Source organism: Taeniopygia guttata, chromosome 1, assembly GCF_048771995.1.
Source record: "Taeniopygia guttata chromosome 1, bTaeGut7.mat, whole genome shotgun sequence".
NCBI lineage: Eukaryota > Metazoa > Chordata > Aves > Passeriformes > Estrildidae > Taeniopygia > Taeniopygia guttata.
This window is the reverse complement of record NC_133024.1, coordinates 22435405-22463253: the sequence shown is the minus strand read 5'-3', so window position 1 is coordinate 22463253 and position 27849 is coordinate 22435405. Positions and strand designations below refer to the sequence as shown.

The 27849-nt window shown below is 39.7% G+C and overlaps 1 protein-coding gene and 1 non-coding gene across 20 annotated transcripts in view; both read left to right on the top strand.

Annotated features, from left to right (window-relative positions):
- ZBTB20 (zinc finger and BTB domain containing 20) overlaps positions 1–27782 on the top strand; it is a 501814-nt gene extending 474032 nt beyond the window's left edge. For all 19 annotated transcript variants that reach the window (XM_032751110.3, XM_072925281.1, XM_032751095.3 and 16 more), the window contains one exon: positions 47–27782. In XM_032751110.3, the coding sequence (XP_032607001.1) occupies positions 47–465 (419 nt within the window). In that variant the 3' untranslated portion in view covers positions 466–27782. The remainder of the gene's footprint in view (positions 1–46) is intronic.
- On the top strand, positions 23235–23346 carry MIR7643 (microRNA mir-7643). Its single transcript, NR_105673.1, is given in 1 exon segment — positions 23235–23346. It is a non-coding gene; the product is annotated as a microRNA mir-7643 (primary transcript).
- Positions 27783–27849: the final 67 nt, after the last annotated feature.

Genomic DNA, 27849 nt, shown 5'->3' with positions numbered 1-27849 from the left:
TTGTCTGTTTCTGTCTCTCTGTCTCTCTCTCATTGGTAATGGGCAGGTGAGAAACCACACCAATGCAGCATCTGTTGGCGCTCCTTCTCTCTAAAGGATTACCTAATCAAACACATGGTGACACACACTGGCGTGAGGGCCTACCAGTGCAGTATCTGCAACAAGCGCTTCACCCAGAAGAGCTCCCTTAATGTGCACATGCGTCTCCACCGTGGGGAGAAGTCCTATGAGTGCTACATCTGCAAGAAGAAGTTCTCCCACAAGACCCTGCTGGAGAGGCATGTGGCTCTGCACAGTGCCACCAACGGCACGCCTGGAGCCACCAGCACCGGCACGAGGGCTGTCCCTGCCGGCGTGGTGGCCTGCACGGAGGGGACCACGTACGTCTGCTCTGTCTGTCCAGCTAAGTTTGACCAAATAGAGCATTTCAACGACCACATGAGGATGCATGTGTCAGACGGATAAGTAGAATCTCTCTCTCTCTCTTTGTTATGAACAACAAAAATAGAAACAACAAAAAAAGCTATGGCACTAGAATTTAAGAAATTATTTTTGTTTCATTTTTACCTTTATTTTCCTCCTTTTTTTGGGTTCATTTCATTTTGTTGGTTTTTGTACTACATGAAGAACTGTTTTTTGCCTGCTGGTACATTACATTTCCGGAGACTGGGTGAATAATAATTTTCCCAATCTCCCTCGGATGGTGGCCTTAAGGCCAGGTAGTGCTTCATGAGCTCCACTGGTTGGATCTCTAGCTACTGGCCTCTAAATACAACCCTTCTTTACTACAAAAAGCAAACAACAAAAAAAAAAAAAACCACAAAAAAATTTTAAAAAAACAGACAAAAATAATAAAAAAAAAATCTTTTTTCTCACTTGTGAAGAGCACTACAAATAAAGAAACAAAGCAAAATATATTACAAATCTACAAGGCCTACTGTCGTTTTAAGTACACCGCTTGCAGTGTTTCAATGGACATGATTCACATTGCTGACCGCTTTTGGACTTCACAGTATCCAGTTAGAACTGTGGAATATTTTGCTTCTGGTTGAGCAGCAACCAGAGGAAACAAGGCCCTGCTGGTTTCCACCACGTGTCTGCTTTCTCACACACACATGCATCCACAAACACACAAAAAGGGCTGAGGGGAATGCGAGGCAGTGTGGCTTGGATAGTGTGGAGTCCCTGCAGGGCGAGGAAAAAGAATCAGAGGTTCCTCACCTGGATTCTGCTCCATCCCACGCTGTCCGGCGCACCCTCCCCGCTGCTTTTCTCATACCACCACCACCTTATAGCAGAAACCAAGAAGATACAGACAACGAGCAACGGTGGCTTTTTTGTAATTTATTCAGTGTCTTCGCTGAGCACAGGGCCTCAGCACAATCAAGAGGGACTTTCACAGAAGGCAAAGAGAAACACAGAGGAAAATCAAAAATATCAGAGGTTGCAACCTATGGATCTAGGTACAAGAGAAGGGTTAGTTCCCACAATCTTTGCAAAAAAAAAAAAAAGTTGCATCAGGATTTATTCTTGTGGAAGAAAGAGAATAGAGGGTGGGAGGGGAGGGGAATAATAATTAAAAAAAAGAGTTGTTGGGACTTTTTTAATTCAAAATTTTATAGAGGGGCAAAAGTGACGTTTACCAGATAGAATGCTGATTTTTTTAATATATTTACAACAGTATTTGTGTAAAAAAACAAAAAAGTGAGATTGTTAAAAGTAATTTTTCTTTGTTTTCTTTTTTGTTTCGCATACACTGCCACTAATATCTTCTCTTTTATTATATATATGAATATATATATAAATATATATTTTATTTTAAATTGAGACTGTTAAGGTTAGCTAACCTGCTTCCAGATAGAGGGGGGGAGGGGAAATAATCTTGATTTTTATTTTAAAAAAGAGGAAGGATGTTTTCTTAATTTTCTCTTCTAGTATTATTCTCTCTGTTTTCTAATGGAATCAAGAATTACCTGGGTCGATGAGGGGCTCTGTGAAGTCATCTGTGAGATTATCTACTAGTGTTTGTGCATCCTGCAGTATCATTTGAACTGCTACTTTGTTTTTCTGAATTACACGGTTCTCTTTTTGGCCCTTACCAAGCTTCTGTTGTTTCCTTTTTGGTTCCATCTCAGAATTTATTTCTGCTGAAGGACATTTCCTTTTGAGAAAGAGATTTTTCTAGTAATGTTCCCTTGTATTTGGGGATGATATAAACTGTAGTCTTTCTTCTTTGAAAAAGTAATGACAGTTTTGAAGTGTGTAAATTTCCCTTCTTTTTGGTCACTGGACAAGAATTAATCTGCTGTATTGTTCTCTCATCCCTGCCTTGCTCGCTAGAGAGCTTCCATATTTTTGTGGGAATCTGATCCTGCCCCCGATAATTTGTGCTGATGCCAAAACAACTTAAAACATTACCATTGCAAATAATCTTCCCTTCATTTGCAAAAAGTCTGACTGAAGGGCCACATCCCACATTCTCTGCATAGACAAAGCTATGAAAGGAATGTAGGATCAGTGTGAAAGATTGATTCCTAATCTGCATATATATGTTGGTGGTTTGTATTTTGTTTTATTGTGTTTGGACTGGTGTTCTCCCTAGTTGTCTTCTGTGTATCTGTGTAAGAATTTTTCCCCCAAAGCCAATTCCCAAAGTACGTGGGTCCTTAGTTCAGTTGGATCAGTGTTTGACACTATCTTTGTCTTGCTTGAAATCCATGTGAGGACTTACACCAACTGCACTCTGGACTTCATATTTTAGGCAGAGAAGAAGCACCTAACAAAAATATGCAAAAAGGAAAAAAAGAAAAATTGCTAGTTTAGCTTTTACTTGTGTCTATATTTAAATTAAGCTTTCTTAAGTTTACAAAACTTTTTGCTTGTGAACACTGAGCATTTCACATGAGACATTCTTTTATGCTGGACAACTTTCTGCGTATTGACTTTGTAGATCTCCATATACAATTTTGTGTGTTCTTTACACCTGCAGCTTCTCTATCAGATGCCTGTGATTCAGTACAGGTAACTTCATCCATATGTTCTGTGCCTGTTCCATTGCCATTTATTTGGGGGAAAAAAACCTGACAGGTGGTTCGGTCTCAGCATCTTCCGGTACCCTGCAAGGTACTGTTCAGCAGATCCTAAATGCTGAAGCCCAGATTCTTGGCGGCAATATGCAGCATAGAGAGACCTTGAGGTGAGTGCCAGAGCAATTGAATCTTTTATATGGTAATGTCTTTCTTTGTTACCAGCTTGTTTGGGTAGTTCAAGGGGCTGGAGAAGGAGCACAAGTTTGTTAACAAATATTGTTCTAATAACCTCACTGGTAAAAGCAATGCTGCCATGTAAATCAAGATGTGAAAGACACAGAGAGGGAAAACTAGAGCCTAGACAAAACGTTGAAGGTTTTTCTTTGGGGAAAGGAGTATTTTTTTCTGAGCTCTTTGGTGTCAAAGAATATTCTGTCATATGAGGAACTAGTGAAGAATTTTACCCAGCTTACAGATATGTAGCTGCTCATTTGTCATCTGAGGTCTGGGGAAAAGCTGTTTAATTTGCCGTTGTAAACCTGGTGAGCTGTAGTCAAGATGTAGCATATTCTGGAATGTACTTCTGATACCAGAAGAGATATGCCAGTAAACATGAAATAAGAATCAGGGTCTACATCCACCAAAATCCAAATACTATCCAAATTTTAATCCTTCCGTTTTCATCCTTCCCTAAATCAAAGCATTATCTTTGAAATGCCAGTTTTTATGAAGTCTAATGAATTTGAAGTGAATTAAAGATAAGTTGTGAATGAATGAATGAATGAATGAATGAATGAATGAATGATGCCAATTTAAAAAAAAATAAACGTAGTTCTTAACGTAAAGTTAAGGCATACTAGATTGAATTCTAAAACACTTGTCAAAGAATTCAGGCCTAGGTCTTCACAAATGCCTGTCTGTAATATAAACTGATTTGCTGGACTTCCAGACTTGATCTTGTAAAACATGGAGGAACTTGGAACATGACTGCAAATGTAGCTGAAAGTGCTTGTCAGGTCATTCTGAATTTAGAAGCTCAAACATAGTCCCCTTTATCTTTTAAAGTGTTAAATTCTTTTTGGCAGTTCTTCCTCCCATCTTTGAAATACTTAGTTGCTACTTGTAAACAACTATAAAATCTGAATGTTACAGGTATATTCAAGCTTCATATATTGCTACTATATGCCTTTGCAAAAAGAATAGCAGTCACAGTGATCTGGAAACTACTGCTGACAATGTTTGAGCGAATCTATCTCAGTATGCTTGAAAGGCTTCCTTCAAAACACCTGATGAAATGATACAGATGAGAAAATGCAGACTGTAGCACACATCCTTTTGTTGAAGCATGCAGTATCCTGCATTCCTTGAGCTTGATTCTCACTTTTGCTAAAGCTCTCTTTATATTGCTTTGGTAATGGAAAAGGCCATTAAATAGAACATAAATTCAAGCTTACAAGTCAAGGTCTCTCTGCAAGGCAAAAATGCAATAAAGGAAGCCTTAGAGTGAATGAGAAGTGCCTTCTCTTACTGCTGCTGAGGCTGGTGAAGTGAATTGGAAATGCAGGACTGGCCAGAGCAGATCTCCCCTATGGTCCATCTTACCCAATACTACATCTCTGCCGTTTGGCAAGCTAGAGATTATTTGAATGAAGATGAAAGGCCTATGTTGGATTATTACAAAGCAATAAGCCTAAGGGAGAACATTTATTATATAATCCTCGTTAGCTATTTCTACATATAAAATACATACAAATGTATTTGCCTATAACCTAAAGGCATAATAATTTATGACTTTATCTTTTTATCCCATATAAAAATTATATATTGTGGCAGATAATTCTCATTGTTCTTCAAAGATCTAGCTTATTCATTTTTAGGTGGCCTCCATGCTGTCCTGTGGGAGTTCCTCCGGTTAATTACCACTTTGTTTAAATTATTCTCTTTCAAATTTATTTTGTTGTTCATTGAAACACCCTTATTCTTGTACTATGTGAAATCACAAATGAGAGAACCAAAATTTAACTTCTCTTGCCTATTTCACGGAGGTCTGCCTCTCCCTGGGAAGCTGAATCCACAAGGAATGCAGGACCACAAGCTCAGTGTCTGTTGATTAGCAAGGAGAGGACAGCTCCTGAGTGTGTCCGTGTGTGTCTGGGGTGTGTGCATTTGCTTTTGCTATTAGCGAGGTTCTCCTATAGTGATCTCTTGCAGGTTACTTGCAGGCATGACTCATAAATAATGGAAACCTAGAAGCATAGTAACCAGTCTGTAAATTGTAATATGATATTTCAGTCTGGTCCCTCCTCTCATAAAGTCCATATTAATAGTCTCTCTTAAGGGAAATGGGTGTAGGTGTTTTGTAGGAACTGCTCTGAAGACACTTTCTCAACATCTATCATGCTTCTACTAGGCTGACTTCTGCCCCATGTTGTTGCCTTCAAAAGCAGCTCAAGTTCCCAGTAAGGTAACAGGGGAGAGTGGCATTTAATTGACTTTCTAAGTGAATGAGACTTCCCTTTGCTCTGAGATCAAAGAGCCCAAGTGGAGTCCATTTTTCTTCTTTCAATTTCTTTTTCATCCAAAGGAGAGCTGAGTAATAACACACATACCATCAGCACCCCTCTTCTTATCAGCCCCACTGACTGAGTTCAGTCAGCCTTGAGCTACTTGATTAATGCTGGATCACCAACATGGTGGAGGAATGAGTCGCTAGCCTTTAGTGAGTATTGTCCCAACATCTCCTGTCTCCCTTAGTAGTGAAAAGTAGTCCCAAAGGGAGAAGGTACAAGACATACTCTTTGCAGGGGTGTTGAGTCCAGTCAAAAATCAGAAGCACCCAAACCATTTCAAACACAACCAGAATGTCATAGATCTATGACCCTCCTGACAGTCCTACGCTAAGGAAATCCTCCAGCTCTCTCAAAGGAAAAGATAGCATGAGCCTGGAAAAGAGAAGGGTCCAGATAGACCATTGAGAACCTGACAAGAAGGCTGGAGAGGGACCTTTCACAAGGGTATGTAGTGATAGCACTGGGAGGAATGGCCTTAAGCTGACAAACTGTAGGCTTAGATTAGATATTAGAAAGAAATTCTTTATGATAAGGCTGGTGAGATACTGAAACAGGTTGCCCAGAGAAGGCTGTAGGTGTTCAGGATCAGGCTGGATGGGGCTCTAAATAACATGGTCTAGTGGGAGATCCACTGCAGATGGTGGGGGGGATTGGAACTAGAAGATCTTTAAAGACTCTTACAACCCAAACCATTCTATATTGCTATGATAATATCAAATTAGCATCTAGTGGTTGTTCTGCCAAGAAGAACTAGGCCTTGATAATTAAAATAACCCCTTTTAATTCAGCATCCAGGTCCTCTGAGCCACTGGAATAAATGTGATAGGAAAGAGTCAGCAGGTAGGCTAACTGAAGCAGTATCTGATCAGCTTGAAGCAAAATAGCTGCTTTTCACATTCCCTGATTTGTTCTCATACTGGCTGTGAAAATTCATGAAGGAGGTATAAAGTGATGAGAACTTGGCCCTAAGAGGTTTTGAGCCTCCTCCTCTCAGAAGGTTTGTCTTCATCTGACCACTAAACAATCATAATTCTGCTGAAGAAAGGTTTGTGAGGGAACCTACAGATAACACATTAAGTCTGGAATCTTGAGATTGTAAATGCATTGAACATCTTTGCCAGCATTTGACAGTCCTGCTGACAGAAACCAAATGCAGGTTGAAAAGCCTTGCAGAGGGTCAGGTGCTGAAAATGCAAGTGTCTGCAGCAGGTGAGTTAGACAGGCAAGTGTATGGAGGTGGCCTGATGCTGGATACACGTCCACGAGGGCTGGTTCTGTCCATGCCAAGTCAGTGTTCTTGCTGCTGTTCACCTTATTTGTCATGCAAGAAGTAATAAGCTCTCTGCTAGTTTCCTTTAAAGCTACTTAGTGATCCAGTTCATTGCAGCCAGAGCAAAGGAGCCTCCATATTTTCACAGATCACTAAGATGGAAAATATAGAGGGATTTTTAGGTATGTGCATATTCTTCAAACTGACAAAACAAAAATGTGGGTTATGCCTTCTCTAGCATAAAACAGAGAAATTTGGTCCACAAGGGACACAACCTGTTTGAAAAAGAGGAACACTTAACTCTCTTAGACCTATTGTTATGAGGCAACACAAGGGGGAATTTTTGTTTTGTTTTGCTAAGAACATATGTAAATGAGAAACAAGATGTTTATAGTGTATATCCATCTAATTATTCCCAGTGCTGATAACTAATCAATTATATTAGTGCCTCTAAGAATAGAGAAAATATTATGCATTCACTGTTGTTATTTCTGCCCCCCCTCTGCTATAGATCAGGAGTACCTAAGGTGAAAAGAGCAGAGTTACACAAATGAGAAATTTTGGTGAACAAAAGAATTACTTCCCTGTGTAGGTGTGCCAGCATCTGGACAAATATCCTCTCTGAGTTAGAAAGGATATCTAACTACATATCTAACAGGATACTGTTAGATAATTTTAATTTGAAAATTATGTTTCTAGTGAAAAAAAAGCAAAGTTAAATATTAATCCATATTTTTTCATTATATATTTAGCAGTGTTGCTGATCTTTTTTATTTTAGCCTCTGCAGTAGTGTTTGACTCACAGGTATTAAGAGAGAGTCCAAGACAGGAGAAGCAGAGATTGCGAATGTACTGTGAATAAGATTGAAAAGTAAATTGAACTCATAATATGCTTTAATTCACTATTCATGCTGCAACTAAAGAGTTTCTAGGTTTATTTTAAAATTAAAAGGAGTCAAATATATTCTACACTTCATTCCAGCAAAGTCATATCAGGAGAAAAGTAAGTAATGTTTTTTAAATGCCAATTTCCCCTAGAATTGTTAATTAATAGCTTTTAAAATAAAAGGGGCCAGTTCAAGATAAGCAGAACTCTGATGCTCTAACACAATCCTTAATGTTACACATGATCATAGTTTCCACTCCCAGACCTATGAGAACTTCACTGACTTTCCCCAAAGTCAGTGAACTGAGATTTTTGTGCACAGCCACATATGCCCAAAGAAACACTTCATTTTTCCCTTCGGTAAAGGAGAGTAGCACTGAGGTAAGCAAACCAGTCATAGAACCATAGAATCATTAATGTTGGAAAAGGCCTCTGAAATCAAGTCAAATCATTAAACCAGCGCTGCTAAGCCTACCACTCAACCATGTCCCCAAGTGCCACATCCATGCATGTTTTGAACACTTCCAGGGCAGTGATTCCACCACTTCCTTGGGCAGCCTGCTCCAATTTTGCCTTCTTTTTAATCAAGAATTTTTTCCTAATATCTAATCTGACCCCCTCCCCGATACAACTTCTGGCCACATCCTCTCATGCTGTCACTTGTTACCTGGGAGTAGAGACTAATCCTCACCTAGCTACAATCTCCTTTCAGGTAGTTTTAGAGAGTGATTGAAGTTCCCCTTCAACCCCCTTTTTCCCAGATCCCTCTGTGGAGCCTGCTAAATACTGTGTTAACTGTATTTTAACACCCCAATTTAGACATTTGTCCTCAACTATTTTTCAAAAAGCAAAGAACATTAAGATATTTCTTTGGGAAGTAAATACACTACAGCCTTGAATACACTACAGCTTCACAGACAATTGATTTAAAACAGAAATATATCTGAGCACTATGAAGTGTGTTTATGTTTGGTATCTGTAGCAAAGTTGTACTTTTCTTACAAAATATATCATGTTTTTCTCTTTGAAAGAGTAGGGAAGAAGGAATGTTAGTGAGCCATAGCAGTCTCTTCATACTGGATGGTGCTTTTCTGCTGTTTCTTACCTTCAGTTACAGCTCCCAAGTTTATTCCTTTTCCAATGTGATCTACTTTTGATTGGTTGGTTGCCATCTGCTCCCTGTAAAACTCTGGAGGGAAAATACTCTTCCTAAATCAAATTAATAATATGGGGGCATGGCTATGTGGTTTGACTCCAGCCTCTCCAATGCCAGTGAAATTCATGAGAGAATCCAGTGAAAAGTTACTTTCAAGGGACAATTTCTGTTCTGAATTTCTATCAGTGCAACCTGGATTGGCACTTTCGGGATTGCACGCATTTCACTGCAGATAAATATAGCCCCTTTGGTTAGTTTAGCTTGATTCTTTTTAAGAAAAGTATGTTCTAAAAATATCCTTTTGCTGCACCATTACACAAACAAAAGAACTACCAATATCCCATCACATGTGAGAAGTTCTACCCAGTTCAGACCAAGGGGGCATTATTGTTTTCACTCCTCATGCAAACTTTATTAGCACTTGAGCCCTCTTTGAGCTGTGAAATTTCCTTCACAGCCATGCAGCCATGCCCCAAGCATCCCTCTTATAAATGCTCTCTGTCACGTTTGGCTTAGGTATTACAGTAACACTATATATGCTTTCATGAGTTCCCCACTGGAGGCATCCCTGCTGGAAAATCTTGTACCAGTGTAATAAAGCATTGCTTGCTTTAGGTATTTTCCAGACAGACCTGCAGGCTTCTGCAGTGTTCGGTCTGTCTACTACTGACTTGTTGGTGATTTTTTGCCAAGTTCACAGGGGCACTCAAGGAATGTGCAGAGCTCAGTTAGGTACTTGTGCTCAACTGCCTGATTCTGCAGTGTCCTGTTCCTACAAAACAGGCAGGTATCTTTCTGAGATCATTTTCCTACAAAATGGGCAGATACATTTCTGAGATCTAGATGTTAATTGGGAACCTCTTCTATTTCACTTTGCTGCTTCTCTTTCTGCCACCTGGATATTGCCATTTTCTTCATTAAACCATATAAAGCCTCCTAGAAGTTCAGCCCTCTTGTTGAAGATATACTTGATTAAAGAGGATCATCGCATTCAAGAAACAGGATTATATTCACCCAACTGCCCAGATTTCTTTTAATTTTTCCCATTTAGTCCTTTACTTTCATTTGTCACATAGGCTGTTGGTACCTATGGGATCTTTGAGTAAAATCACATTATATTGCCTGTGGGTGCGTGTCTGTGTGTGTGTATGTGCATGTGCAGGGAGAGCCAAACACTTCTTCCTGGCTTTACAGAGAGCTTGCTAATTGACTGTGTGGACATGCATGGTTTTGATGCAGGGAAGGCTTTAGATGAAACAAGGATTACAGGATTAACTGTGGAGCATTGGCACATGACTCTAATGAAAAGCAAGTATACTACTCATACACTATATATGCACACATATATTCAAAAAAAGCATTCTGTTAGCCAGATGCTCTTAGTTGGATGTTTGCCCAAATAGGATGAAAATGTGACACCCAAATTTGGTCCAGGATATTTTTGTGAGCACCCATTCTGAAGGGAAGGCTGAAGTGTGCCTCCCAGAGCCTTATGTTGTCTATCTGCCACAAAATAAATAAAACAGTCCATCTCAGCAGGCTTCACTAGCAGAGAGAGGCATCCACGGGGGATGGCAGCCCTGGAACAATACTGTTGAGTTCAGTCACTCATTTCCATTGAATTTCAACATGTTTACCTGACAAAGGGATAAAATCCAAAGCAAAATAACCTGCCTGTTTGCTCTCTTAAAAATAACAGTAAAAAATTATCAAGCCTTTAAATAGTTAGCAGCACAATATATTGATAGGGTCTAAAATATTCCAGGTCTGGAGTCTCTAGTTTCCAAAGCATCGTGTCAAACAGCTCTTTCCCCACCTCAGGTACTCTGAAACATATTGATTGAGTAATCCATTCCAAATGTGCAGTCAATAACAAATAACAAGTAACATTCTCTCCCTTGGTCTTTGCCAAAATCTCTTCAGGATCATGGTTAGTGGGTATTATCTGAATATCAGTAGATATTCAGGAGGAGAAGAAATTGGTCAGTAAGATCATTCAACATATAATCCATGAGAGCTGCAGAATTTCTAGAACTCATTTTGCACCCATTTAGTTAGTGGGTTGAATATGTTTAACTACAGCTGCCTATTTTGGTATATGCTAGCCCTGAAAGCAGCATTTTATTCTTTTAAGTCTTTTGCCAGACTAGGGGATTTTCCTTGTTCCAGAAAGGGTAATTAAAGATTTAGTGGGCTACCTTTTTTCTTTCATTTTCAGTCATAAAAATGTGAGTAAATATTCTTCTTAGACTGGTGGCATGTCCCTTCCCCTTTTGAATAAGACAATAATGCAACAGTTTTGGCTGGTTGATTTTTGGGTGAGATTTTTATTTTGGTTTGGGGTTTTCCTTTGGTTAAATGTACATTGTCTCTTTATAGTCCAAATGTCTGTGACTGTAACAGTATGTATTTCTTTTACTGGAGAAAATAGACTTTTTGGTTTTTGTTAACAGTACTAGTGACTTTGTGGAAAATGACAAGTTGCTATTTAGATCTGCTTAGTTAAGTACAGTACACTACAATACAGTATTTCTGAAAGCTAGAACATACAGTACACAATATATATAGCAATTCTATATCAATATATATACATAGTATAATCATTTAACTTTTGCATCTGCCTACGATCATAGAAAAATAATTTTTCACATTTATCATTCACAACCCAATCAACTGCTGCAGCTATTTGAAGCATTTACCAATAATTATTACAGCTCTATTGTGTTGTTTCATATTATTGGCTTCTTTATTGTCTTTACAAGCATTTTTTCAGGCTTTCTTAAAATCTCTATGTAGTAAGATGTAGAAAAGTAATTTTTTTAAAGAAAAGATAAAACAGTATTAGGCTGTACAAAAAATAGAGATTGTTCCTTGCTACCCTTTCATATCAGAAGAACAATCAATCAACACAAATATCTATTAGCTCTCTTCTAAGATGTCCTGTTATTTCATTTCTAAAAGTGTACGTCAGACTTTTCCTCTTCCATTCCTAGCCTTGGAGAACGATGGCAAAAGTGGTCTTTCACTCCTTCCAAATCCTATTTCTTTAAAGTTTTACGATTTCCTAAAATTATCCTCTGCACTACGGTGGGGTAGAAAAAACATTGTTCTCTGTATAGTTACACAGAATGTGGATTGAATAAGAAATACCTCCATCCACAACTATTAATATATTCCAGTTGTCTCCTTACTTATCCACTTGATCACCCCTTTTTCAAATGAAAACAACCTCTGAAAGTTTTAGTTTCAGTTCATAAGCTTTCCTAGGTGAATGTTCCCTTTACAATCTTCATAGTACATTCCTGTTGGTTTTGAATTTTGGGTCAGTCCCATTGGACTTTAATTGTTACCACAAAACTTCTGAAAAATATGTCACTAGGGATATGTTAACATCTAGATCCAAAGTGCCCAGGAACAGCTGATTGACACCCAAGGCTCATGACTTTGGGTGTCCTTTCTGTATTCACACCTTGCAACAGATGGCCCAGGCAGCAAGCCTTGGTTCAAAATTAAGAGTGCAAATTATGAGAGTATGGACATTTATGTTTACTTTTCTAATTGAGGTACATCTAATTCAGCTGACTTTCTTTCCTTTGGTGGATAACATATCACCTCTAAATGAAAATGTTCAAAATCAAGTGGATGAGGGTTGTGGAGGAGGTATTAATTTTGTCTCATTTCTTCTAATTGTGAAGACATGAGAGAAGAAATGAGAGATGGTCACATCAGTTACAAACCATTTTCAATGAGAATGAGCAAATCTGTGTCACTGCAAATTGATAAAGTTTTTTTAGAGTAAGAAGAGAGGGAAAGCATTACCTATGCCACAGCTTGGGATTTTAAAATGAGAACTTCAAGAATGAGAATTATCAAGTGCTGGCATTCTCTCTTGTCATCTGCCATTTGCACGTACGTGGAGGCCACTACCACATACTTTTTCTTTCTACTTGGAGTTTAAAAGTTATGGTCTTCCAGCAGTGATTTCTAAGTCTGGCTTTCCTTTACTCTGTGTATACCCATTTGTACGGGAAGGAGGGGACTATCCTCTCAATATTAGTTACGCAGATAACAAAACTAGATTTTTGCATGAAGGGTGAGCTTTGTCCTATTAAGCCAAACAGGTGCCATTTCCCAAATTAATTCCAATTAGCTGCTGCAACAGAGTGCTGATTCAGTGGTCCACATTTTCTGACCATGCCCTTTGCCTTTTCCTTTGACTGAATGCTGAAACATACATATTTCTGTAGAGAGTGTTCTCACTTGACTGGGAATACCAGATCATTTAAATGGCTGCATACCCATTCCACACTTGGCCTGCTAATCCTTTGTAAGGTTCAGTAATTCATTTAGCATAAATACTAGTTTAATGTGTTTCTTGATTTAATTTCTTTGTTGCCTTTTATTTTTCCTAATGCTTTTTTAAACACCTCAATTCATTTTGCATGTTATACAGTTTACAGTTTATATTTTTAGGCTAAGAAGTGGTTTTACAAACAGGATGGTACCAAACAGGTAGATTATCCACACTAGAGACTGTACTTTTAGAATGCAGTGTGTACAGATACAATTGCCTAAGGGAAAGTGAAACTAACAAAATAATCAGCTGGTGAACACTATTTTAACATATCTTCTACATAAAAGACAGTCAGTCATTCGTGATTCCAGAAATCTTGCTTTTTTTGAACATGTATCCTTTCTTTTTCATTCTCTGAAGAAATACTCATCTTGAGAATTGTGATGTTTTAAGAAGCTCATTTCATATGTGCATATTTTCTGCTTTTCTAAGGAGAGAGAAAACAGGTGATATCAATTTTACAGTTCTAAATATTCTTGCATTGGCAACTTTCCTTGAATGATATAAATATCAAGGGAAGACTCTGTCCAAATATTAGCTTTATTCTAGTATATGGTTTTCATTATTACTTTCATTTTCCATCTCCTCGTTGCCCAAGTAGACTTCCAGGGCTAATGCAAGCAACGGTCTCACGTTTCAGTGGTTGTCAGCATTTACATTCAGCTCCTTTTTGCACTTCTTTTCTGTTTAGTACAGCTTTTGAGGAACAACAGTTGAAGTAGGTAACACTGTCACCACGAGAGGGAGAGCCTTGTACTAAGATGATGTTGCTCTGTGCTACTGTGCTGGGACAGAGAGGGATTTTAAAGCTATTTGCTGCAAGGTTAAATAAGAGGGGAGTGTCCCACTTTGGGGATGTTTGCACCAAAGACAGGGGTCCTCCCAGGAGAGGGAAATGCTTGAACTCCATACAAGGGACTTGCTCTTCACCTGTGCCACTTAGAGGAAAAGACTGAATCTCCAGTATCTGCTGCTTCTCTTTTTTTATATATTAATAACTTGTAAACAATTTATAGTTCCTATTTATTGGTGAAATAAGTGTCACCACATTTAAAACTATGTCTTCACAAGTATCTTCAACAAGCTTCATTGTTTTTCGGGGTGTCCTGTTTCCTTTGTCCTTATGCCAGGCTGTTGTGAAACTGATAGGAGTCCTTTAAATCTGTAATTTATTCCCAATTTCATATGTTCTGAACAATCAGTTCCCTAGATCCTTGCTCCAAAGTTCAGGTTCAAAGAAATTCTCACAATGAGTTAAGTTGGAAAATTGGTTTCCCATTCTCACCACCTATAATGAGCTTTTGTTTGTCAAATATAAAATAAAAAGGCTGTTCAGGCAGGATGTACTTCATGACTTTGCTTGCCAGCATCAGTGAGGTCTGTGCTTAGTCCTGAAAACTGCTTGGACCAATACTCTGTGGGCCAAATTTTGCAGGCAGGACACACTTGCCCTTTTGTTGACTTGAGTCAATTTTCTCTGACAGAGAAAGCATATGTAGTCCTACAGAAAGCTGTAGTCCTGAAAAATAGTTTCATATATGTTATTTAAGATGCCACAGGACTGTTTCCCAAAATTCAGCTTGTTTCTGCCCAAAGTTTTTACTCCTTATAAAACTGACTCAAGATTTAATTTCACTCCACCAGGCAGATTTTGCCTGTGTTAAGGTCTATGCGATTACATAGTCCCTCCTTCTTGCTGGGAGACTTAATTCAAAAAAGTCCTACAGAGCATGACAGTTGCTTCCCTTTATACAAGGCTTGGAACTTGCTTTTTTCAGAGAGTCCTAAATAGCTTTGAGTCTTTCTTTGGGTTTGATTGGTGATTATATGTTTATCTCAAGTAATTAAATAGTGAGCCACAACAGGTAGTGTAGATACATGATTCATAGCAATCCCTTTTCCCTAATTTACACCCTTGATATGTCACTTTTCTATTGCCAGAACAGTGTAGAAATATTTGGGTATTGGATATTTGGAGTTGATTCCAGGTTTCTGACTGCTTTAGCCAGAATTGCTCTGGTCACACCTTTTCTGTTATGGTAGTCATGTATTGATGTGGGTAAAATAAAGTTGTTTCTTTATAATATTTGATTATGTAACTGCAAATTCAGACTATACATCAAACTTTTTAGTAGAGTTTTAAAAAGTGCTCCTGCATTGGGTGTGCAGGAGAATTAGATAGCGTGAACATCATTTTAGCAAAAAGGCAGGATCCCCTTGGAGTACATTCAGCTAAACAGTCAAAAAATTCATTGGCGCTGATTATAGTGGCTAAATTGAAGTGTGTAGACTTTACAGAACAGCTGGCAAGTGTTATTCATTTTGTGACTTGTATGCTCGGGCATGGGCTGCACCACTGTAGCTCTGCACCCAGGGACAGTGGGTTTAGGTGCTGTCCCTTTGCAGTGCCTAGTGATTCCATAATGTGCTCTTTATTTTTCATTATAGGCTCATTGGTAAAGATAAACAGCAAAAGTTCTTGCAGCCTGGCATTTTTCTGGTTTAGAGGTAGATATTCAGGATCCCTGCACCCCTGTTTAGATTCTTTCTCTTAGGTTATTTCCTTGTTTCTACGCATGCGGATGAAAGAGTGCACCTGCCTGGAGGGAAGGATGCAGTATCTTTGCAAGAGAAAGAAAAATGAGAAAGTTGCTTCTTGGTTGTAATTTGGTTTATCTGTTGGTATTTGCTTTTGTTTACATTGTGGGGTAGGCTGCCATCTTCAACAAAGGACTGGGAGTGAGGCAAGGGGCAGAAGGTAAGAGGGAGCATGTGCCTGAGCCCAGATGAAGCAGCTTGCAGTATTCCTTTATATACTGAGCAATTACAATGGGATTAGTATAGCAGCAGCAGCATTGCCCTGATGTATTCCATTTTCCATACATTTCCCTTTCTTGCTCCTCCTTCCCTGTTACAACATCTTACACTGTTTTAGTGGTTCTCCACACTCCTTTCCAGTAGTTGCAAGGCTTTGATGGAGGCTCTTGTGGCTGTCCAAATTGAAGTTGTAACCTCCAAACTGATGAATACCCCAAAGTCTTTGCTGTGTTTTCCCAAGTGATATCTTAATGAGTGGCAAGCCCTGGCAGATATTTTATTTTGTTAAAATAGGTGGCCTAGGGGACATATGATTTGACTGGGATTCAGTAAGTTGCTTGCCTTTGTAATTAGTGAGCTTTATTTTGTTTTCCTTTTAAGTTTTCATTTTGAGGTACCTAAGAATTTATATGCCTGTCATTAAAATTCCTGCTTTTCCCACCATAGCCCTAGATCAGCTGTGGAAAAAAAAAAATATATATATATCCCCAAGTATTTGCAGGATGGAGTAAGGAGTTGTTCATGCACATGTGTGCCTATGTGAGCAGGAGAAAACTGAAGTTAGTGTTGATCTGTCCAAGTGTTTTAGGGTGGCCATTGAGAGCTGCCACTTAGAAAAGTTGATTGCACTACAGAACCTTAGCTTGGGCACTGTTAAAATAGGGACTGTATATTTGGAACAGGGAAGCTTTTTAGTTTTTTTATCCACACACATGCCCTTTGCAAGGTGTACCCTTGCAAAGTTTGCATTAGACAACTCTGTGTAAAACCACTACTGACCTTTTTTTGCTGTATCCATTTAGTTCTCTCTCTTTTCTGCAGCCCCCAAACCATGGCTTGTCTCCTTTCTGATTTCTGTCATGTTACTGTTTTTGATAAAAGTCCTATCTGTTAATGAGTTCTCCACATTGACCGGGAGGAGAGAAAACGAGGCATTTGCAAGTGTGGCTGGGAGACTGCAAATCCCCCTTTGTTTAGGGGCATTCATATACTTTTACTGAGAAGCTGATTTCTTGGGGGCTGGGTTGGGGGGGAGGGAGTTTGTGCTTTTTTGGTCTGGATAAGGCTTTTTATTTTTGCACTAAGTATGACTGCACTGCACTGCATTGCACTACTGAAATGTATTTACATGTGGTGGGATTGGAAGGGGCCAATTAAGCAGGAAGGGAGAAGAGAAAGGGATAGGCACAAAAAACAGGATGTACCATAAACCTGACCAGGTTGAAAGAGAGGTGAGGTTACCTTAATTTTAAGCAACTAGTCAGACACTGAGACATCTGTATTGGATACCTTCTGTTAAAATAAATAAATAAAGCACTGTAGTAGAAACTGAAGAGGCATCACAAGTTTCTTGGTGCTACAGATCTTTTCTCCCCTTTTTAGAGAGTAGTCTTCGGGCCTGTGAGAAAGTTAAGAGAACTGCTCATTGTGTAAACTAGCGTAAGGTTTCACCATAAAGACACAAATTCCAATTTGACAAGTTCCAATGTCAAAACTTGCATTGTTGGATAGACTCTCTTCCAGAGGTTTGACATTGATTAGCATCCCTTCAGTAAAAGCAGGAGATCTCAGCTCAAGAAGTGAAGTCACAGAGCAGACTTTACCAAAGGGGAAAGTCACTGAAATAAAGCACGTCTTTCTGAGGCTGTTATGGGAACAGTGCAATAAACAGTCATTCTGAACACTCAGTTACAGGTGTTCCAGTCAAGCCTTCGGGACAGAGGAAGCAGGAGGGACATTTGGTCAAAAAAAAAGGTGGTGTGGAATTCAGTACATACAGAAATATTCCTGCTTAGACAAAGGTGCTGTCTAACATTTTAAGTTCTTCTTTCTGATTTCTCTCCTTAAACAGATAGTCTAGCATTGTGAAGGCTTTCAGTTGGAACCAAATAGAATCCTAAGTTGGGAAGTATTTTTACAGTCAAGATGCATGTGGGCCTATGCCTTGGTCATTAATTTTAACAAGCAATTAACAAGCATACTATGAGAAAAACGAAAGCAGTAGCAATGTGCAGCAAGATCTATCTTGGCTGTAGCTCTTTGCGATCTATGAGCTCTCAAAAGTTTGTGTTGAATCTCTTCAGTAAGACTATAATTGCAGCTTTAGCCAGGTAAAACAGGATATTGAAAAATGTTCTGTAGAGGAACTGGGAGAAGAATGTAAAACATGAGTTCATCTGCTTTGGTCCTGTAGTGGAGAGATTGCCTGTCTGATGTATCACAGGGTTTCATGGACAGAGAAGAGGATTGCTAAGAAAAGAATTGCTAACAAAAGGCTAGAGTAATTGGAGGACTAGAAATCTATTCATGCCCTGAACTTCGGCTTAGATTTGAAACTAAGGTATTTTGGCTTCATTAGTACCAAGACATGGGTAGTACAGACCTTTCAGAGAGTGAACAATGCAAAGCAGATGCTACTGCTCAGTCTCTTGGGCTGCCTCGTTTGACAAAAGTGTCAAGAACTAAAGAGTGGTATGCAAGAGGCAGGTGTTGGGTGGGAAGGAACAAGTCTGGAACCAGGAGAGACTTTGGAGTTAAGGATATGTTGTTCTGGTGAGCTTTGAGATTTCCATTCTTAGAATCCAGCCGTCCTGGCTCGAATGGACTGGAAGAGAAGAACTGGAGATATGCCCTGATGTACTGTTAGATTAACTACTGAATGACTCTTCCCTTGAAAGCAAGCGGGACAGTGGAACATGCAGCCTGTTTCTTTGCCATCTGCAGGAACCCTCTAAGATGAAAAGGACACTGGAAGGTCAACTTCCAGTAATAAGTCAGTGGATGCCCAACAAAAACACAGTTTATTTGAGAGCCAGCATATACAGAGGCAGAACACCTTTGTTTTGTAAAGTGGCATTTGTCCATAAGAGTAGTGACAGTTACAGAGCTGTTATATGGAAGAAAATGAAATCTGTCTGCTGAAGTTAATTCATATAATGAGCCAATACTCCTTGCTTTTGCTGAGGTGAGTTTTTGTTTCCTTGTTTAAGGCAGCTGCATATATTGCTACTGTCAGAGTGGATTAGCATTGTTAAAGACGAGTAGTGGACTGCTCCAAAAAAAAAAAAAAGTGAAGCTGAGGGTTTACTGAGTCTGCTGTGTCCAGAGTGCCTTTCCTGCTGTGGTAAAATAAAGAACTTCTGTAGGTTGAGCTGTTCTGGCTGACTGATTGCTGCATATTCCTCCCTTGTGGTGTGACCTGATGGCAACCATATTTGGACAAGGAGAGGAACGCTGCATGTTTGCAATGCTGTGATAAGATGCCATTTGCACTAGTTTTTTAAAAGTACTGCAACCTGAAGAAGTGGGCTTTGAGCCATGCTCCAAATCTGGGTTTGAATTCAACCTGTTTAAACCTGATTCCAGCAGACTCAGTTTCAACAGAAGTGTCTAATCCATGTAAACAAGAACAAACCATTTTTTAAAAGCCAAATTCTAGCTTATGTTCCCACTTGGTTACAGCGCTCACTCACACCAGTTCCTGGGCATAAGTGTGATTGTATAATTTTAATGGCTTTTAAGTAAGTTGTTCCTTTTTACATGGTCAGTTTGAAACTAGTTTAACTGGAACTACATTTAAATATAGCACAAACTCTTTTCGTTTTTTTCAGCATGGTACTATAGCCCCATGTAGACAGTGCTTGACTGAGAAACCAAGGATTACTTGAGGTTTATTTTAAGAAGCCAAAACATATGTTGCTGACTAGAGATGCCGCATAACTTAATGCCCTATTTTTCTCCAGATGGAGAAACACTAACTTCCATAATTCTCCATTTGTCATCTTGCTTCATTGTTGCACCTTTTCTCACAAACAAAAATCCCTTTGGCCAGTGGGCTAGATCCAAAACAGAATTCCCCGAACTGTTTGATCATTTTGTTTCTGTATGTTCCTTTCCTCAACATTGACAAGCACTACTGAGGATCAGCTTGAGTTTTTGCTGGGACTGTGGCATAGTTATGGCTCAAGAAAATGCTAGTGATATTTTCAGCATTATAGTAATTTCACTGCTTACCCTTGAGGAAAATGTTACATTTCAGAAGTTCCACTATAAAAAGAAAATGCCAGGATTCACTGTGGAGCTTCAATCACATTGCTGTAGCCAAGTTGGTAGGGAATGCATTTCTAGTGGCTGGTGATGCTGACATTTACAAAGGCAATTCAGAAGCAGCAGAGAATGTATGCTTTCTCATCCCTGCTGAACTAAGAGAATTTATACTAATGGAACGATCCCAGGGTAACCTGTCGGAGTTCATCACTTTTCCCCTAATGGAGGAGGCTAACCAACTGTCACATCACCTTAGACAGCCTGAGTTCACTTCAAAACTGCTCCCCAATGACCTGCCAGCCAGGTGCCCTCTCTCACTGATATCCCACTGGCTGAGGATTTGTCACAATCAGCCAAGGTGACCAAGAGATACACTTGGCCTCACCTAGGAGCCTTTTACCTTTTCTTTTCCTTTTGGTTTTCTATCAAACCAGGTGTGCATTTAGTGGTGAAGTAGATGCCAGATTAGCTGTTGTGCCAGGTGACAGGAATGGCAAAGCCACATGGCAAATGCGCTCCTGTTGTCCTCATAGACATTGGTAAAGGTGAAAGACCAGGCTCTGGTTGGTGGTCTAGTTGTAAACCTACATCTTCTGCTGCTTGCCCCTCCAAACTTGTTTTGGTCAGCTATGTTGTTGCCCTCAAATATGCTTTGTGTGTGAAAAACTGAATGCGGTTGTTCTGTTGTCTGTCTTCTTTCTTCTGCATCATGGATGTGGCACCAACTTACTCTCACAACAAGTTTGAGTTTTGTTTTGCTATTGTTATTAACATGTAATTCTACTGTAGACCAAAAAATAAGAAAAGGAAAAGAAATCAGTTTCAAGACATAAAAGACCAGTGAGTGAAAGGTGAAAAATTTAGGAAGTGAAGGTGTGAGAGAAGCAGTGGTTAACTGTGTTAAGTTAGAAATCTCAGAATAGCCTTACGTATTTCTTAACCAATGCTTACCAATCATCTAGTAGTGGGGTTAGATAGCTTTCTTGGCTTATTCATACCTGTATCCTAATATATATATATAAATAAGTTTTTAAATTTTTGTTTCTTTGGTATTGCTGTTGCACATCATGTTGTCTTTTATAATGCCTGATTTTTATTGTATTGTACTTTATCAGTCTGTTTTGGTTTTGTTTCCTTTTGAAGGATGGGAAAAGTAATGTTTCCTTTTTGTTTTGAATTTATGAGAAAAAAATGCACTGGAAGTAAACACAAACACATTTTGCCATTTGAAAAAAGGAAAACACACAGCCATGCAGTGGAAAAGGCTAAGAAAAAGCTCTCCTCTTCCTTCTTGTGCTGGAAGCATCCTTTAAAACTTTGCTAGAAAAAAAAAACAAACTCAAACAGAAGAAGAGAGAAGCCTTTTTGATCCTAACTCTGCCATCTGGAATATTCTAGCACAGTGTTCTGCAGGGTTGGGCTCCTACATGGCAAACAGACATAAAATCCAGAACCACATGGGGCAAATTCATCCCTGGTGCAAGCAGATGTTTTTGCAATGAAGTCAAAAGAGGTACACAGAGGATGGATTTAGCCACATGCGTGCAAGATACAGCTGCCTTCCCCATAGCATCCAATTCCCCACTGCTAGAGTTTATTGCTGTCAAAACAGTTGGTCTTTTGGCTGTGTTAATTGCATAATATCCCTTGAACATTTTTCAAGGTAGGCAAAACACTTTCCCACTGAATAAATCTGTATGCACCTTGGTGTGACACTTTTTGCCTACCAGTTTTCAGCTGTCACCCACTCCCAGCCGTGAACTGATGCGATCTATCTCTGGCTTGCCTTTGCCAGAAAAATGGACTTGATTATTAAGCATAGTAAAACTTCTGCATATTTAACTACTAAGAAATGGCCCTTGCACTTTTAAGGCATATGGAAACATCCTCTCTGTCTTTCAAAATGGAAAGTGTTCTTTGCAAGTGAAACGCCACGTGCATGCGCACACCCACGTGCGGTCCCTGGGCTCCCGACCCCAAATTCTTCCCAGATCTTTCTATGCCCAGCAGTGTCCTGTCTCCATAGTGCCTGGTCATTTGAGTACAGTGGGGCAGAGACTCGTGTTGAGATGAATTCAAAAAGCATACATTTTAAAAGACAGATGATTTTCCTGTTATGCCAGCATCTTCAAATCCCCATATCAGCTAATGGGTTTCCCTAACCTGATGACTTTCAATCAGTTGTTGAAACATTGGCTTTCTGTGTTTTGTTTTCTGAGGAGGGAATGTGGGGTGGGGAGAATAATGAGGTGTTGTTTGTAACGTCACAGTCCTGACAGTTGGGTTTTATCTTCCATATTTTATGCAAAAACAGACATTATAAGTCAATAAATAATTGTGCCCTAGGTTGAAAGTTAAGCATTCAGGAAAGGAAAAAAATGGTTGGCATTTTTCTACATTTTTGTGAAGACTCTTTTGGAAAGGAAGGGTACATATTTTTGTTGTGTAGTATTTTCTATTTTTGAATGCATTTTCTTGGTACAAGACTGTTTTGTGGAATTTTTTTCTTTTTGGTGAACACATTATTTAAAAAAAAAAAAAAAGAAAAGAAAGAAAAAACTAATTGAAAAGTTTGCCCTTAAGGATATGCTGCAGTTTTGAGGTTTAACATGAAAAAAAAAAAACATTCAAGGCGCGTGTTAAAAGTTGGGGAATTGTATTGTTGGGAGTTTTTTTGTAATTGTTACAAGAAGAAGTTTGTAGCCACTGCTGTTTATTTTGTTTCAGATGAGTAAGTAAAGGGATTGTTCTTGTGTTATTCTTTTTTTAAAAAAAAAAGTTATTTATGAAATGTCACAAACACTGGACTGTGAGTTTGTAGGGAAGCATTTTACCACCCTGTGTCTTCATAGAGCTGTTGGTGATCCTACTTCTCATTACTCTGCCTTATGATCTCCTGAGCAAATTTGGTGGGGGTGGCAGGAGGGAGAGAGAGAAACTGAATGCATTTTTGACTTAGAGAGTTGGGGAAAATTTAGGAAACTGTGTTTTGGAATTCTAAAGCTGGACCATCAGATCTACTCCTCCCATCAACCACAGGAATGAGAAAGGCTTGCAGTCACTGGAGGAGACAGAAAACTTACGGTACCTGGACGTGGCAGTGTGCAAGGGGAAGGTGACTGAGACATGATGCTCATAATGACCTCTGTAAATGACATCTGTTTCTCAGTCAACAACTCCCTTGGTTTGCCCTCATCCTGACAGTGGCTTTTGTGAACAACTCACTAACCCCACTGAAACTATGAGGTTGCTTTGCATTCTCCATCAAGCCTTCTTGGGCACCTCAGCAGTGGGAGTGACCAGCAGGGAGCACTGCTCTGTTTGATCACTGGTCTGGATTTGAGGAGGAGTAGAGGCTGAGGGTGACCAAAGAGGTGTGCCATGTTCTTAATGTTTGAAAAACAGGCTTGAGAGACTAAAGCAGTGCTCCAGGTGTTCATGGGACTGGAGAAAAGGGAAAGAGGAGGACACCAACAGCCATAACAGAAACTGGAGATATGTAACTGGGCTACATTTGAGACCAACCAGACTCTTTTCCTTCCTGGACAATAATGCAGCCAAATCTTGAGACTGTCAAGCAGACAGAAAGCTGAATGTGGCCTTCATTTCTCCTGCCTTTCCTTTTTATTCTCCCACTTCCTTTGCCCTGAGATTTCTTCTCAGTGAGCACCCGCTCCACTGAGCACTTTTTTGTCCTCCACCTAAACTGCCCTTGCTTTCAAAATGTGGGTTCAGTCAGGACTGAGTAAAATCATGTGCCTTCTTTTTCCCCTTTTGTAATTATACCAGCCTCCTCCCCTTCCCCAGCTTACATATGTGAGAGACAACAGGAGGAGGCTCTTTAGAAGTGCTACTTGTCTATAGGTGTCCAACAAAACAGTAAGGTGGTGGTGAGAGGAAGGGGAGCTGGGAGATACTGTGAGCTCCTTTCCCTTTCCACACGTAGCACGTCTTCCCAAGGAGACACCCTCCACCACCACCTCCTCAGATGCTCCTCTCTCCTATAGTGCAGCTGTAGCGAGCGTGTGGTGGCTCTTCTCTCCAATTTCAATTCTAGCTTTGTGAAGCACTCAATTTCAATTCATGTTATTTTCAAGCACTCACATTGAAAAGACAAATGCAGTTTGTGGCCTTATCAAGATTACTTAAACCACTAAAAGAAAAAAAAGGCAACTCATTTCCCTCCCACAGTTTGTGTCACTTCTAAAAACCCAGTCCGCAGCAGTTTAGACTCCTTTAATCTCAGTCCATTTTGATGATGGTGGCTAAAGTGACTAGTCTAGAACTTAAATGCTGGACCGTCTGGTCTCATATTTTCTTTGCTATTACCCCTCCTGTCTGCTTGCTTTTCTCATTTTCAGCTATACTCTGCTTAATGAGGCAGCCTAGCCTTTGGTGAAAGGTGAGAAGAGCCAGTGGGATCCTGGCAAAGGGAAGGTAGTTCATGGACATTTTAGCAAGAGAAGGATATATTAGCTGCCATAGCTAATGCACCTTATGATGGGCTGACTGCAGTGTTTTTAGGGCAAATGAACCACCCAGTTACTGGAACATTGCTTGTTCACAGGTCAGAACCATGGAGAGGAAAGAGCATGTTGGCACAATGGAAAAGTGGCTCACAGTCCACAGCTGCTCATGAGCAAAGACAGAGATCCAAATGCCACTGCACAGTCAGTGTCCCTGACGCCACAGAGGAGCCAAATTTGCTGGAGAAGCTTTTCTGATTGTAAGAATCAGCGCAAAGCAGCCCCTGAGAAGTGTCTGTCTGTCTGGCAGGCAAGACCAAGGGTGGGCACCCACCTGTGCCATTTCCCTGCAGAGCAGGATGGTCCATGCAGGCTTTCCTGGAGCTTGCCCTTCCAGAAATCCACCTCTAAAACCTGTAGCATCTGGGTGGTGGAATGAAAAACCCCTCAACTGCTTCCATAAATGATCCAGTAAATGTAGATGTTCTGGATGATGTATTGAAAGTTCATATTTTAGGCTCGGCTCTAAAGCCTGGGAGGAGCAGCATGGGAATGGTGTCGTTATTCCCCCTCTCCCAATTAACAAGTCTGCATGTGTGCACATACATAAAAGAGAAAGGGTACATTCCTACCCATCTTTGGTGCTGATGGACTTAAAACATTTGTCCAAAGCCTACATTTGACACATTTGGAGAACATATGAATAGAGTCTTATCACATGCAATATTTCCCCCAGAAAAGGGATGGGGGTGAGGAGAGCAGTGTGGGCAGTTGGGATTGGTAGAGTTGGATTATTTTGCATCTTTTGTAAAACTATAATTTTAATAGTGCCTTATTCCTAATAGATGCTGGCACTTGGGACACACACAGACGATAAAAAACAGAACTAGGGAGAGTCAGATGGGTACAGCCATAAGACAGAGGTCATTAATCATCATAAAGGAAGCTGTATTGGGAATGACAAAGCTGTGTCAGAATTGGAAACAACCTCTAAAGCAATTTCCCTTCCACCACCTCCTGCCTTCCCTCCTTGCCAATGGTGCTGCCCAAGAATAGCTGCCTACACCAAGGCCTGTCACTGCCCCATTTGCTTTTGGCGTTGTCAAGTCCAAGGAGTTTAGCATGGTCATGCTTTCCACTGCAATCATGTTTTCCATGGGGTATGTGAATGCCAGTTATTTTGCTTTAAATGCACTTTAAAAAAAAAAAAAAAAAAGAAATAAAATCAAAGCTCCAGACTGTTTCAAATACATAGGGGAAGACAGTGCATATGTGTTTGAACCCAGTTGACTTTATCTCCAGTTCCAATGTACTCCATGCAGTGTGTATGTATAGAACAAAGTGTATGCATACAAACACACGTCAACCTTAAATATCAGCAGACTAATCTTTCTCCTTAAGCTCATGAAACCAGATACTACACAAACACAGCAGCAGCAGAGGAATTATGGTTGGGCTCTTGAAACAGATCACAAAAAATAAAAACAACTACTTGGTCCTTTCTGTACATTCAATAATTACAGAAGGAATTGGGTTGTAACCAGAATAAAAAGGAACGGTGCTAAATGAATGAATGGGCAAAAAAAAAAAAAAAAAAAGAAAAACAAAGCCTCAACCCAATAACACAGTTAGACTTTTATGCTAATTCACACATTGGGTTGGTTTGTTACTTTTTTTTGGTTTATATGAAAATAAAATTGCATCTAAACTAAACTACCACAAAGATAACAACAAAAAAAAAACCACCAACAAAGCAAGCAAACAAAAATGCATCCTGCCCTGAAGAAGTGCTTATTTATGGAGGATGTTAGAAATCTCAAAACTCTCGGCCTTGCTCTCACATACCACATGCTCAATCAGCCCTTTTTTTAAAATGTCTGAAACTGACAAAAAAAAAAAAAAGGAAAAAAAAAAAAGGAAAAAAAAACTTTTTGAAGCACCTTATGTGGCTTCCCATTCCAGGAGTGGGAGCTGCCTTTTTTTCTTTGAGCACCTTACTGATGTGTTAATGCTATCTGCTGTCTTTTTGTTCCCCGTGGGCTGAGTGGCTGCTGTGAGCACGGGCAGGGCGTGCGGGGGCCAGGGGTGCTGGGAACCCGGCGCATCCATCCGCGTTCCCATTGCTCGTGCTACTGGCTGGGACCCAGGCACAAATTTCTCCTTGGTCTGTGCTCTGTGGCGAGGATGGGAGCTAAATGGTGGAGGGGAGAGCACACGCTCTTGTGTGCGGATGTAAAAAGTAAAAATTGGACATTTTCTTCTTGGGGCCAAAGGAATTCCCAGCAGACAACAGATGCCGAGTGAGTGGGAAACTGCAGCCAGGCCTGAATCCTTAAGTCTTTGTGCAGGCAACCAGTGAGGATGACCTCGGGCATTGTCCTGCCAAGTGGAGACTTCAGGATTTGGTCCCCGCGCAGGACATGACTCTCTGCCCGTGTGAGGAGACAGCCACCCACCCGCACAGCCCTGCACACACCGCTGTGCGCACACACACACACACACACACACCCCGCAGCTGTACAGGCATCTCTCCAGAAACACGGTTTGTGACGATGTAAAGAGCAGGTCGAAAGTTTTGAGGGGTTAAGTTCCTTTTTTTTCTCTCATTATACTCTGTAAATGGTATGTCAGTTATCAAAAACAAGCAAATAGAAAATTGTTAAAAAAAAAAATACCTTGCATACGCCTTTTCTATCAAGTGCTTTAAAATATAGAATAAATACACACATCCTGCCAGTTTTTTCTTACAGTGAGAGTATCCTTACCTGCCATTTAATATTAGCCTCGTATTTTTCTCACGTATATTTACCTGTGACTTGTATTTGTTATTTAAAACAGGAAAAAAAAATAAAAAAAGAAAATTAACTGTAGCGCTTCATTATACTATATTATTATTATTATTATTGTGACATTTTGGAATACTGTGAAGTTTTATCTCTTGCATATACTTTATACGGAAGTATTACGCCTTAAAAAAATACGGAAATAAATTTTACAAGGTTTCTGTTTTGTGTGGAAGAGTAATTGATGTTGCTAAGAATGATGTTTGTTTTTTTGTTTTTGTTTTTTTTAATGTTACCAGCACTTTTTTTGTAAGTTTCACTTTCTGAGGTATTGTACAAGTTCACACTGTTTGTGAAGTTTGAATATGAAGGAATAATTAAAAAAAAAAAAAAAGACAAAAGAACGTGGCAGGTGTCTTTGTGTGTTTCTTTGTCTGTGGAGAACATGGAAGGTGGATAGCAAGTGTCCTG